Below are 12,532 nucleotides of genomic sequence, written 5' to 3' on the forward strand. Positions count from 1 at the left end.
TATCTTGCAACCTCCCATCCCATTTGCTCTGTATTATAAATTCAGAAATTTCAATTTTCTGCCGTGAAGAAGATTTCCAGTCATACATGCACCCTAAATATAACTGTGGCAGATACGTGTTTATACAACCCCTGTATGAAACAAATTTATTCCGGCATCAATAACTAGAAAAATGAAAGTTTTATGAAACTTTCTGTACTGAGCAATCGGGAAGGGAGCTTGGAATGCCACACATTTGCCAATTTGTGACCGATTGGTCACAACTTCAAAAATTCAAAACTTAAAAAAAAAAAAATTATCAGATCATTCTCAAACTTTCACTGACCTGTTTCTCAAATTTTTTGCTTCTATTAAACCTACCTTGACTGGGTTAATAACACTGTATAAGCGCAGTAGTCTGTTACACTGTATTCAGTAAAGTGCTTATAATAAATTGTTATTACCGGTATTATTATTGTCATTAATATATTTATCCTGTATTCTAAATTGTATTGAACTTTTCTTTTATCATTTATATCCGTTTTTAGTTCACCACGATATTATAGTGGGTGATACTCCTGTTGAGTTCACCTCTCCAGGCTACCCTGAAAACTATCCTGGCAACAACACCTTCTTCCCATACACCTTCTCGACCTCTGACCCCAGCAAGCACATCCAGTTTGAATTCTCCGTCTTCCAGCTAGGCATAATAGCTAGTCTTTCGTTCGGCACCGGGCACGATTATTTTAACTCATCATCATTCTTGGATGTGTTCACCGCAAGGGTGCCTCCTACCACTTTTTACGCACCATCGGACAGAGTATGGGCGGATTTCTATACAGGTCTCGTGGCTGATGAAGGATTCTCGGCGACTGTCTCTACTTATCCTGCTGGCCGTGAGTATTTTCTAAGTCCCACTTATTGTTGTGGTGATATACATGTCCCTGCAGCTATTATGCATACAGTACATACATACACATTTAGAGCAGACAATAAGTCAGGAAGATAGTTTCACATGTTCAAGTATGTGTGCATAAAGTAATTACTTTTATTCCACAAAAAATCCTTGATAGGCCTTGATAAAATCTGTTTCTGATGCAGATGTCAATACAAAGTTGTAATTATGATTATATAATTTTGTTTTTGTTATAATTATTTTAATTATTTTAAATTAATATATTTATCATTGTTTGTAGTATCATTATTGTTATTATTATTTTTATCATCATTAATACTATTACAGTCAAACTTGTCTATAGCGACCGCCCAAGGGAAACACAAAAAGTGGCATTTGTAGACAAGTGGTCTTTGTAGACAGGTACATGATTCAATGAGAAACCATTTTCAAGGGAAACAACAAATGTGGCTTTTGTAGACAGGTGGTCTTTGTAGACAGGTGGTCACTAAAGCAGGTTTGACTATATTATTATTATTATTATTATTATTATTATTATCATTACTGTTATTATTATTCACTCTCTCTCTCTGTTTCTGTCGTGATCTCTCACTCCCTTCTACCCCATCCCCCTCTCTCTCTGTTTCCCTATCTCCCTTTATCTCTGTCTATCTCACCCTCTCTCCCTCTCTCCCTCTTTCTCTCTCTCTCTCTCTCTTTCTACCTTCTAGTCATTCCTCCCATGGTGACGTGTGATTCCAACCAGTGGGCGTGTCAGGATGGATTGACGTGTATCCCAGCAACCTACCGGTGTGATGGACACCATGACTGCCCGGCTAATGGAGAAGACGAGCATGGATGTCGTAAGTAGCCCTTCTTCCCCATCCTATAGACATGTCTGTAAAGCGCTTAGAGACATCGTAGATATATTAAGCGCTATATAAAACCGGAATATCATATTATTATGTGGTTCCATATTGTCATCTATTGGTGTTTTGGGGTATAAAGTCCTTAAGACATGTGCAGATTAGCAACTGAATCTAATTACCGGGGTGATAATTAATGCAAAGCGCTTAGAAATGTAGCATTGATGCAGTATGGCCATATTGTAGAATGAGTTCGTACGTTAAAGAAAGAGCATATTGCCCTCAGTCTCTGTTCATGAAAATTGCATGCTCAGTGCATATATGTACAACCTCCTTTGTCCATTTGGTGAACTTGACACTCTGTGGTGAGAGTATGCTGAATCTTATTCCATTTTCTGGAGTGATTGATGTAGCAAAACTAGCAACACGTGCCAGCTTTAGCTACAACATAGCTTTGTATGGCAACTGAAAGCTTTAAACCAAAACAGGTTATTTTTTGTTGAGGTATATAGTTTTTTCTAGGGATGAAGTTAAGAATTAAGTGAATGCAGGACAAACGACCACAGATACATTACTGCCGGAGCATGTCGTTAATTGTACCTTTGTGTGTATTTATGTAGTTGTATGTGTACTTGTATGTATTCACACCATTTACATGCATGTAAACTTTATCAAAACTAAACTTGTAAGTGATAGCAAAAAGTAAATAGCTATACATGTATAGAACAGTTGAGAAAACATTGTCCTATACTCATAGGAGAGTGATTTCCATCTCTACATTGTACATGCAAACACATACATGTCTCACTAATTTTGTCTCCTTCTCTCTCTCACCTTCTCTCTATCTCTCTCACCTTCTCTCTGTTTATCTCTCTGTCTCTCTCTTTCTGTCTACCTGTCTCTCTCATCTGCTTTATACCTGTATACCTATAGCTTCAGCCTGCAGGGAGTACCAGTTTGAATGTAAGAATGGTGAATGTCTACCCATACATTGGCAATGCAACGGCATTGAGCAGTGCTCTGAGGGAGAAGATGAGGTTGGCTGCGGATCTGAGGGTAAGTTGGCGATAGTTGACCTTTGAACTTTAATATACATGTCGAGGGGTCTGTGACACAAAGACGTAACTCCATTTTGGCCATTTTGAGAAAAAGTGGTTTAAAGATATAGAGTTTCCCTTGGGCCTTAAAGGATTTAAGTCTATGTTTCACTAGCCATTGACTTCAACGGGGTGTTGGGTGGAGTTAAGTCTTTGTGTTTCTTGGAAAGCCCACATTTTTCTGAACATTTTGATATCATATACTCATTTTGGCAAAATATGGAGTTACGTCTTTGTGTCACTGAACCCTTAGTGATGTATGAACTTGATTTCCATGTGCCATTATGCATGCATGCGACCAATGTCAAGCAATGTCAAACAATGTCAAACGGACATACATATATTAAAGCCACATAGTAATCAGTGTCCATGTGTATTGCATCATAATTCGCTGGTGCCAGTTTTGGTTGAATTACCAATTAATGTGTGCACACGTCTCTCAGGCAGCAGCAAACCTGGGACCCATTTTACAAAGCCTTTTTCAATGTCAAATGACAAAAATCAGTGACAAATTTTTGTGAAACGCCCCCTTGGTAGTTCTGGGCTCCATTTCACAAAACTTGTCATCCGTGACAAATGACAGTTTCTGTTATAAGCTAGTGAAATCCTTGTTTCTGATTGGTTATCAGCAGATTTGTCACTGATTTTTGCCATTTGTCATTAAAAAAAGGCTTTGTGAAACAGGTCTCTGAAGCTCTCAAGACCTAAATTACTCTCTGGTTCTGTATATATTTTTCCACTGGTTTGCTACTAAGGTGAGATTTTCTAATATTTGTTGGTTGATTTATTTGATAATAGGAGAGTGCGGTGATCAGCAGTTTAGGTGTAATGATGGGGCATGTATCCTGGCGCATCAGAAATGTAATTACTTCCTTGACTGCCCAGACGGATCAGATGAGCTGCAGGCGGAGTGTGGCAAGTTTCTCTCTTAAATTAAATTAAATTAAATTAAATTCCCCAGGGAGTGGAGAATGTGCATACATTGTGTGCTGGTAAGCCTGAATCCGATGACCGGGGTAATAATATTTATATCTGTAAAGCGCTTTGAGAGGGCCTTCGGTCCTGAAAAGTGCTATCTAAGAACTAGCTATTATTATTATTTAATTCAATTCAATTCAATAATGGTTTTTAATTAAAAAAACAATGCCTCGCAGCCAAAATGCTGAATTGTGCATGTTTACATATACATGAGCTCCATTACATAATATTACATTTGCCACACTACTCATGTGTAGCTATTTAAAATCAATCACTATATATTATTTACATTTCATTAAAATTCACAATAGTAATAACAATAATTTATTTAAAGTACAATACATAATATATGAATCAGTCAAAAAGCTAATACTGAAATTGAAATGTTTGCACCTGTGTCCTTAACAATTAATATTACTCTGTCTCTCTCAGATGCAGATTCAAATTTATTTATATTCTATTCTTAAAGAGGAGTGTATGTCATGCATGTAAATAAAATGACAAAATACATTTCTGATAAGAACAAAGTTTATTTAACATCCCAGTAAATAATGATTGAACATTAATAACGGAAACATTTATGATTAACATGTTAGAACTTCATGATAATTGATTTTTGTTCGTCTTTCAAATAATAGTCTTGCCCTCTGTCTGTTTTTATTTTGTAGGAGTATGCAACGAGTTTGACGAATACACTTGTGACTTTGGTAACTGTATCCCAAATTACTGGCGATGTGATTTCTACTATGACTGTGATGGCGGAGATGACGAGATGGAATGTCATATCCTCAACGAAGGAAGTAAGATGACCTTTCATCCATTCAGCATTCATTCTTTCATTTTGAATTGAATTGTACCAATCACATACCCAAGATATATTTGGTCTGTATGTAAGGGGCATGGTTCTATATGGCTATATGAGCTTCTAATAGATACAGGGGGTGTTTCACTCAGATCCTAAGTTGAACTTGTCTCTAAGTTGGACTTAACAATTATGGAAAGCCGTTAGCATCTATGCAAATATTTGTAAACGTTATTTTAAAAGGCATAAAATGTTGATTCAAATCCTTCATGTTTTCTATTATCAAGGAGATTTCATGTTCTTGATGTGGAATTTATAAAAAGTCTAAAATACTTGAATTTTTGCTTTTGAATATTCTTTATTTAAGGCTACAAATGGCTATCCATAATTTTTAATTCCAACTTAGAGTTAAGTTCGACTTAGGATCGTTGTGAAACACCCCCCTGGACATACCCTCAATGAACACGAAAGTGACTTGTGAGCAGACTACTTGTTGCATCTTTCCATGTTCACATAGTAAGAGCCCGCACAGAACCCAAGTCTGACTTGAGTTCGGTATGTGAAATTTAAAGAGAAGGTTGAGTTTTGGGGAGAGGTGAAAACAAATTTGTGAAAAATGTTCCCTAAAAAGATGGCTCTTCAAATGACTTCATATTCTAAATATGACAAGTAACAGCTTAAAATGAGGCCCGACTTTTATGCCACTGGGCCAAATTTCTAATCACTTTGATGATTCCAGAACCTTGCAGTGCACACCAATACTTATATGCCTAACTATTTCTTTCACAATGCAATCGCATGACCAGAACTCAATTTTATCTTTAATGTTATTTCTCATTTTCCACTGAACGCTGAACGAAGTTTCAGCGGCTGATTTTATACATGCAAGCTGTACATACAAATTATATTTCAGTTCATTGGGTACATACTAAAGTCTCTTTGCTTCAATTTTCCTATAATTTGGAATGCCATACCAAACAATGCATCCAATTGCAATATTCAAGAGATCACTGAAAGAAGAAAAAGTTATCCCAATATTCTACTCTATCCCTCAGTGACATATTTGTATTGTTATGTTTTTCCCTTGCGTTGCACATTTTCTGTGTTATAATTTTACTTAAAATAATGACAGGCATTTATCCTGCAAAATGTGTATTTGATGTACCAAATGTGAAACTGCATTATAGCGTATATAGCTTTATCATGTTGGTCTTCATATGTACCTTATCTACATGTATGTAGAGTATTGCACTTAAAAAGAAAATATGTTGCCTATGCCTTTCTTACATTGTAACTACATGTACATTGTAGATTGGACAAGTGTTGAAATGAATAAATGAAATATGCATATATATACATGTATATTCAAGTATATATTTCTTCATTTTCATGTTTCTAAAAATATTTTTCATGTATCTAAACAAACACTGTTGCAGCCAACATTACATTGGAGTTAATGCAGCAGGTCAACATTACGTCACAGAACTGGCCTGATTCGGCAGACGCTGCTATCTACCAACTCTGGCATATCACCGCCCCAGAGGGGGCCCTAATCCACTTTGACTTTGTTGACTTTGACCTGGGTGTCCAATCCTTCATGGTCTTCTCCGATGGTCACACGGTGGCCGATCATTCCAACGAGTGGGCCATCTACATTTACCGATTCAATCCCGAACTCTTGCTCTCGCACAACAACACCATCTCGGTCCAGTTTTACAGCGGGGCCTACGTGGGAACCAGGGGATTCTTCCTATCAATGAGGGCAGTGCACGGAGGTTCGTTCCAAGACTTGAATTCGGCTTTGTTTATTTACTTTTGTTTGACTTCATTTCAAATAAGTGTAATATGCTTCATATATCTGAAAGGATCAAATAGATTTACTACTATACAGTGCGTCCCCGAAAAAACGAAACCGAGAATTATTGATGTTTTATTATAACTTAATCACAATTATAATAAATAAATGACACATATTTGGAAAGCTTAGATCCTCCTCTTTCATTTGATGCAACTTATATGATTCATTTCTCACGCATGAGTAAATAAAAGCAATTTGAAGAAAGGAAACCAAAAAGTCATTTGGCGGGCGGTATCTGCGGAAAATCACATTTCTAGAAAGTTCAAAAGACAAAAGACTTAACTCTGTTTCGTTGAAGATCAGCCATGCATCAGGTCTTTTGTCTTCTTTGTGCGTGGCTGATCGTCAACGAAACGGAGTTAAGTCGTTTGTCAACTCTGTTAGTTGCTACGGCAGGCAGCCAGTGAAAACGAACTTGTTTGATCAAATTATGGAAATGCAAGCATTACTTTAAACAAACAGAACTTTGTTATTCCTGGCTCATTTTTCCTGATTGAGGTGTCGTATGAAAGGGTAGAAATTGAACTTTCTAGAAATGTGATTTTCTCCTTGAAATTCAGATACCGTCCGCAAAATGACTTTTTGGTTTCCTCTCTTCAAATTGCTTTTAATCATATGAGTTGCATCAAATGAAAGAAGAGACTCTAAGCTTTCCAAATATGTGTCATTTATTAATCATAATTGTGATTAAGTTATGATAAAACATTGATAGTTCTCGGTTTTGTTTTTTCTGGGACGCACTGTATATATCTTTCCCATTACCCATTCAATGTTTGTATACTATTCCTCTTGGTTCATGTCCATGCACTGTGTAGGGCCGTATCATATGCTCATATCCCTTGTGACAATAACATGTGGTGATAGTTATTTTACCTGACTGCTAAGAAAGCAAAAATGCTTGTTAGTAAGCAACCAGAGGACCGACGGCTTTAGGTCCTCTCCGAGAGACCAGGGTCCAAGGCACAAAACTTACCATTGATGGTAACTTTGCCATTAATGGTAACTACCATGGAAACCTTTATTTTGATTGGCTGTGGAGCCCTTTGGTAATGAGAAGTAATGCCTTTAATACCAAAGGGCACTATCACACCGCCTTGGTTTCGAACCCGGGTCGCCGAATTGGGAGACCACTGCTCTACAAACTGATCTATCGCGCCTCCACATTATCAATAATAACTTGCCCTATCTTACTTGTAACCTTTCAAAGTCTGTATACTATTCTTCCTGGGTCATATGTCCACCCTCCATGTAAAGCCACAGCTTACCAATGCCCAAAGGATCAAATATTTTTACTGGGTGTAAGCCACAAATATGTTTAAATAAAGGATCAAATAGTTTTACTTTCTTACTCATAACCATTCAATATTTGAAGAGTTTAATTACAAAAGGAGCTAAATCCATTTGTGTAACTTCAGAGAATTTTTTTTTTTTTTTACCAGATTTTGTACGGGCGTCTATGGAAAAGTGATATTAAAAGGTGCATTTTTTCATAATTGCTCCCAAAATTTAGAAAACAATGTTCTGATATATAACTCAATTTTTATCAAAAGTGGATTTAACTCCTTTTGGAATTAAGCTCTTACATTTTGTATACTATTCCATCTCAGGTCATGTCCATCCACCGTGTGCAGACACAGCTTACCAATGTGCAGGGGATCAAGAGTGTATCCCTGCATACTGGCAATGTGATAACTTTGAAGACTGCATTCTGGGTGACGATGAGGCCAACTGCACAGATACCACACCAGGTCAGTGCTCGTCTCACAGACTCTTTTTTGAAATAATAATAATAATATCAAAAATAATATCGCTAGTGATATTTGTTTGTCTCACAATGTATGGTCAACAAGGGATGTACGGACAAACAAGGGATCTAAAAGATCACAACGTTTTAACAAGGGATCTAAAAGATCACGACGTTTTGTGCGCCGCTGCAACACTTCGTCAGGTGATAACATCTAATGTAAGCAAGCATGTTTGTTTTTCTCTACGGGCGGATCTAACGGTCAATTAATTCAATCAATGATGATGATGATGATGATGATCATAATAACAATAATAATGATATTACTATTAACATTAGTGGGTTCTTGTACAGTATAGGGCTTATGTTTGTGAGACTCAACACTCACAGGGCTCAACACTGGAGCTCCACAAGTAGATTAGATCTAAATTTATTTCTGTGCTGTTATACATGTTTATATATGTAACGGCATTGCTTGACAATATATTTACATGAATATGGACAATCAGTGACAAAGCTAAAGAAGGGAAGAGATGCACATGCCCCCCCCCCCCCCCAACTTTACAACAGGCTGGAAAAAGGGAAAAGAAGTAGAGCTGAAAAGACAGCATTAGGAAAGAGAGGAAAATGGTAAAAAGAGAAGAAAAGAGGACAATCAGAGCCCCTCCTACAGTCTCCCCTAAATCAGAAGATTTGTTAATTTGCAAATCATTTTTCGATTGAAAGTAAGGCCCCTTCAAGGTTTAGACTCCCTCTATACCACTGTAGACAATATACCATACATGTATGCATTGATAGATGTTAAAGGCCCACTGCACTACTTGTAGCTACTTGCGCCCTCTATATAACAAACAATGACTAATCGGTGACCATTGGTCCCCCATGATTTTCTTATGTTAACTGAGAGCTGAGTTGATGAGATAACCACCTGTCCAGTGATCTTGCAGGGCAGTATAATCCCTCCTGTAAACTACGGCAGATAAGCTTTAAAGGCAATGCAAAGTTTTGGGAAAGTTTAAATTTGGATGGATAGTAATTCTTTAAAATGTTGATATATTTGGATGCCCCTGTGGAGGTATTATAAGCTCTTGAAAGTGTAGCCCCTAAAACACTTCTTCTTTCGAGAAATTGAATAATCAAAAATTTACCAGTGCTCTCGATAAATTTCAAATATTTCAAATAGTGCCTAAGACCATTTCATGGTAGTTGCGACCATGAAAATCTCAGAATATGCGGTTCTGATATATAGTTTCCAAACGGGAATAACAAAGTGGTCGATTGTAGTCAAGAAACATTGTTTTGAAATAAAGTAATATCAGTCTTGAGAGGGCGCTATACAACTTAAAGAGTTTAATAGTTACAATTTCATCACTTTAGACTCGCTTTCAACCGCGACAACGATGATTGAATATTGTAAGACTGCATATGCTTCAAATACGTTCATTTGAACCAAATTCATTTTGGAATGGGCCCTTACCAAAACTTTGTATTACTTTTAACATGTAGCTTGAGTGAATCCCAGTGTAAAGAGATGATGGTATAAAAGAAATGTATAGCCTATAAAAAGCCATGGCCATGCAAGAAACATGTAGTAATGATAATTTCACATGTAGCGGTTTGCATTCTAAAACGTTTGTTGCACTTTGTTTTGTTCTTCTTTAGGAGAATGTGGTGTTCACGCAAATGAATACAAATGTCAGGACACAGAGATATGTTTCCATGCTGACTACAGATGTGACTACGGATCGGACTGTCCTAATCACGATGATGAGTTCAACTGTTAGTAGTAGACACGGCGACGGTGATGATGATAGTGTTGGTGGTGATGGTGATGGTGGTGATGGTTATGGTGATTGGTGGTGATGATGATGATGATGATGATGATAGTGTTGGTGGTGATGGTGATGGTGGTGATGGTGATGATGACGGTGCATGGTGATGACAATGATGATAATGGTGACGATGATGGTGATAAAGATGATGGTGATGGTGGTGATGGTTATGGTGATTGGTGGTGATGGTGATGGTGGTGATGGTGGTGGTGGTGATGGTGGTGATGGTGGTGATGGTGGTGATGAGGATGGTTATGGTGATTGGTGGTGATGATGATGATAGTGTTGGTGGTGATGGTGATGGTGATGATGGTGGTGATGGTGATGGGGGTGATGGTGGTGATGGTGATGGTGGTGATGGTGGTGATGGTGGTGATGGTGGTGATGGTGATGGTGGTGATGGTGGTGATGGTGGTGATGGTGATGGTGATGGTGATGGTGATGGTGATGGTGATGGTGATGGGGGTGATGGTGGTGATGGTGATGGTGGTGAGGGTGATGGTGATGGTGATGGTGATGGTGATGGTGGTGATGGTGGTGATGAGGATGGTGGTGATGGTGATGATGACGGTGCATGGTGATGACAATGATGATAATGGTGACGACGATGGTGATAATGATGATGGTGATGATGATGACGGTATTCATGATGGTGATGGCGGTGATGGTTATGGTGATAGGTGGTGATGGTAATGGTGGTGATGGTGGTGATGGTGGTGATGGTGGTGATGGTGGTGATGAGGATGGTTATGGTGATTGCTGGTGATGATGGTGATGATAGTGTTGGTGGTGATGGTGATGGTGGTGATAACGGTGCATGGTAATGACAATGATGATAATGCTTACGATGATGGTGATAATGATGATGGTGATGATGATAATGACGGTATTCATGATGGTGATGGTGGTGATGGTTATGGTGATTGGTGGTGATGGTAATGGTGGTGATGGTGGTGATGGTGGTGATGGTGGTGATGGTGGTGATGAGGATGGTTATGGTGATTGGTGGTGATGATGATGATAGTGTTGGTGGTGATGGTGATGATGAGGATGGTTATGGTGATTGGTGGTGATGATGATGATAGTGTTGGTGGTGATGGTGATGGTGATGATGGTGGTGATGGTGATGGGGGTGATGGTGGTGATGGTGATGGTGGTGATGGTGGTGATGGTGGTGATGGTGGTGATGGTGATGGTGGTGATGGTGGTGATGGTGGTGATGGTGATGGTGATGGTGATGGTGATGGTGATGGTGATGGGGGTGATGGTGGTGATGGTGATGGTGGTGATGGTGATGGTGATGGTGATGGTGATGGTGATGGTGATGGTGGTGATGGTGGTGATGGTGGTGATGAGGATGGTGGTGATGGTGATGATGACGGTGCATGGTGATGACAATGATGATAATGGTGACGACGATGGTGATAATGATGATGGTGATGATGATGACGGTATTCATGATGGTGATGGCGGTGATGGTTATGGTGATAGGTGGTGATGGTAATGGTGGTGATGGTGGTGATGGTGGTGATGGTGGTGATGGTGGTGATGAGGATGGTTATGGTGATTGCTGGTGATGATGGTGATGATAGTGTTGGTGGTGATGGTGATGGTGGTGATAACGGTGCATGGTAATGACAATGATGATAATGCTTACGATGATGGTGATAATGATGATGGTGATGATGATAATGACGGTATTCATGATGGTGATGGTGGTGATGGTTATGGTGATTGGTGGTGATGGTAATGGTGGTGATGGTGGTGATGGTGGTGATGGTGGTGATGGTGGTGATGAGGATGGTTATGGTGATTGGTGGTGATGATGATGATAGTGTTGGTGGTGATGGTGATGATGAGGATGGTTATGGTGATTGGTGGTGATGATGATGATAGTGTTGGTGGTGATGGTGATGGTGATGATGGTGGTGATGGTGATGGGGGTGATGGTGGTGATGGTGATGGTGGTGATGGTGGTGATGGTGGTGATGGTGGTGATGGTGATGGTGGTGATGGTGGTGATGGTGGTGATGGTGATGGTGATGGTGATGGTGATGGTGATGGTGATGGGGGTGATGGTGGTGATGGTGATGGTGGTGATGGTGATGGTGATGGTGATGGTGATGGTGATGGTGATGGTGGTGATGGTGGTGATGGTGGTGATGAGGATGGTGGTGATGGTGATGATGACGGTGCATGGTGATGACAATGATGATAATGGTGACGACGATGGTGATAATGATGATGGTGATGATGATGACGGTATTCATGATGGTGATGGCGGTGATGGTTATGGTGATAGGTGGTGATGGTAATGGTGGTGATGGTGGTGATGGTGGTGATGGTGGTGATGGTGGTGATGAGGATGGTTATGGTGATTGCTGGTGATGATGGTGATGATAGTGTTGGTGGTGATGGTGATGGTGGTGATAACGGTGCATGGTAATGACAATGATGATAATGCTTACGATGATGGTGATA

At 39.2% G+C, this 12,532-nt stretch overlaps 1 protein-coding gene across 1 annotated transcript in view; it reads left to right on the plus strand.

The window, feature by feature from the left end:
* LOC105445097 overlaps positions 1–12,532 on the plus strand; it is a 102,155-nt gene that overhangs the window by 30,214 nt on the left and 59,409 nt on the right. The window contains exons 21-28 of the mRNA XM_030978615.1: positions 528–875; positions 1,606–1,737; positions 2,674–2,796; positions 3,636–3,752; positions 4,484–4,615; positions 6,054–6,392; positions 8,083–8,223; positions 9,882–9,998. Of these exons, the coding sequence (XP_030834475.1) occupies positions 528–875; positions 1,606–1,737; positions 2,674–2,796; positions 3,636–3,752; positions 4,484–4,615; positions 6,054–6,392; positions 8,083–8,223; positions 9,882–9,998 (1,449 nt within the window). The remainder of the gene's footprint in view (positions 1–527; positions 876–1,605; positions 1,738–2,673; positions 2,797–3,635; positions 3,753–4,483; positions 4,616–6,053; positions 6,393–8,082; positions 8,224–9,881; positions 9,999–12,532) is intronic.

The sequence above is a fragment of the Strongylocentrotus purpuratus genome, unplaced genomic scaffold (assembly GCF_000002235.5).
Source record: "Strongylocentrotus purpuratus isolate Spur 01 unplaced genomic scaffold, Spur_5.0 spur5_scaffold_1, whole genome shotgun sequence".
NCBI classification, from domain to species: Eukaryota; Metazoa; Echinodermata; class Echinoidea; order Camarodonta; family Strongylocentrotidae; genus Strongylocentrotus; species Strongylocentrotus purpuratus.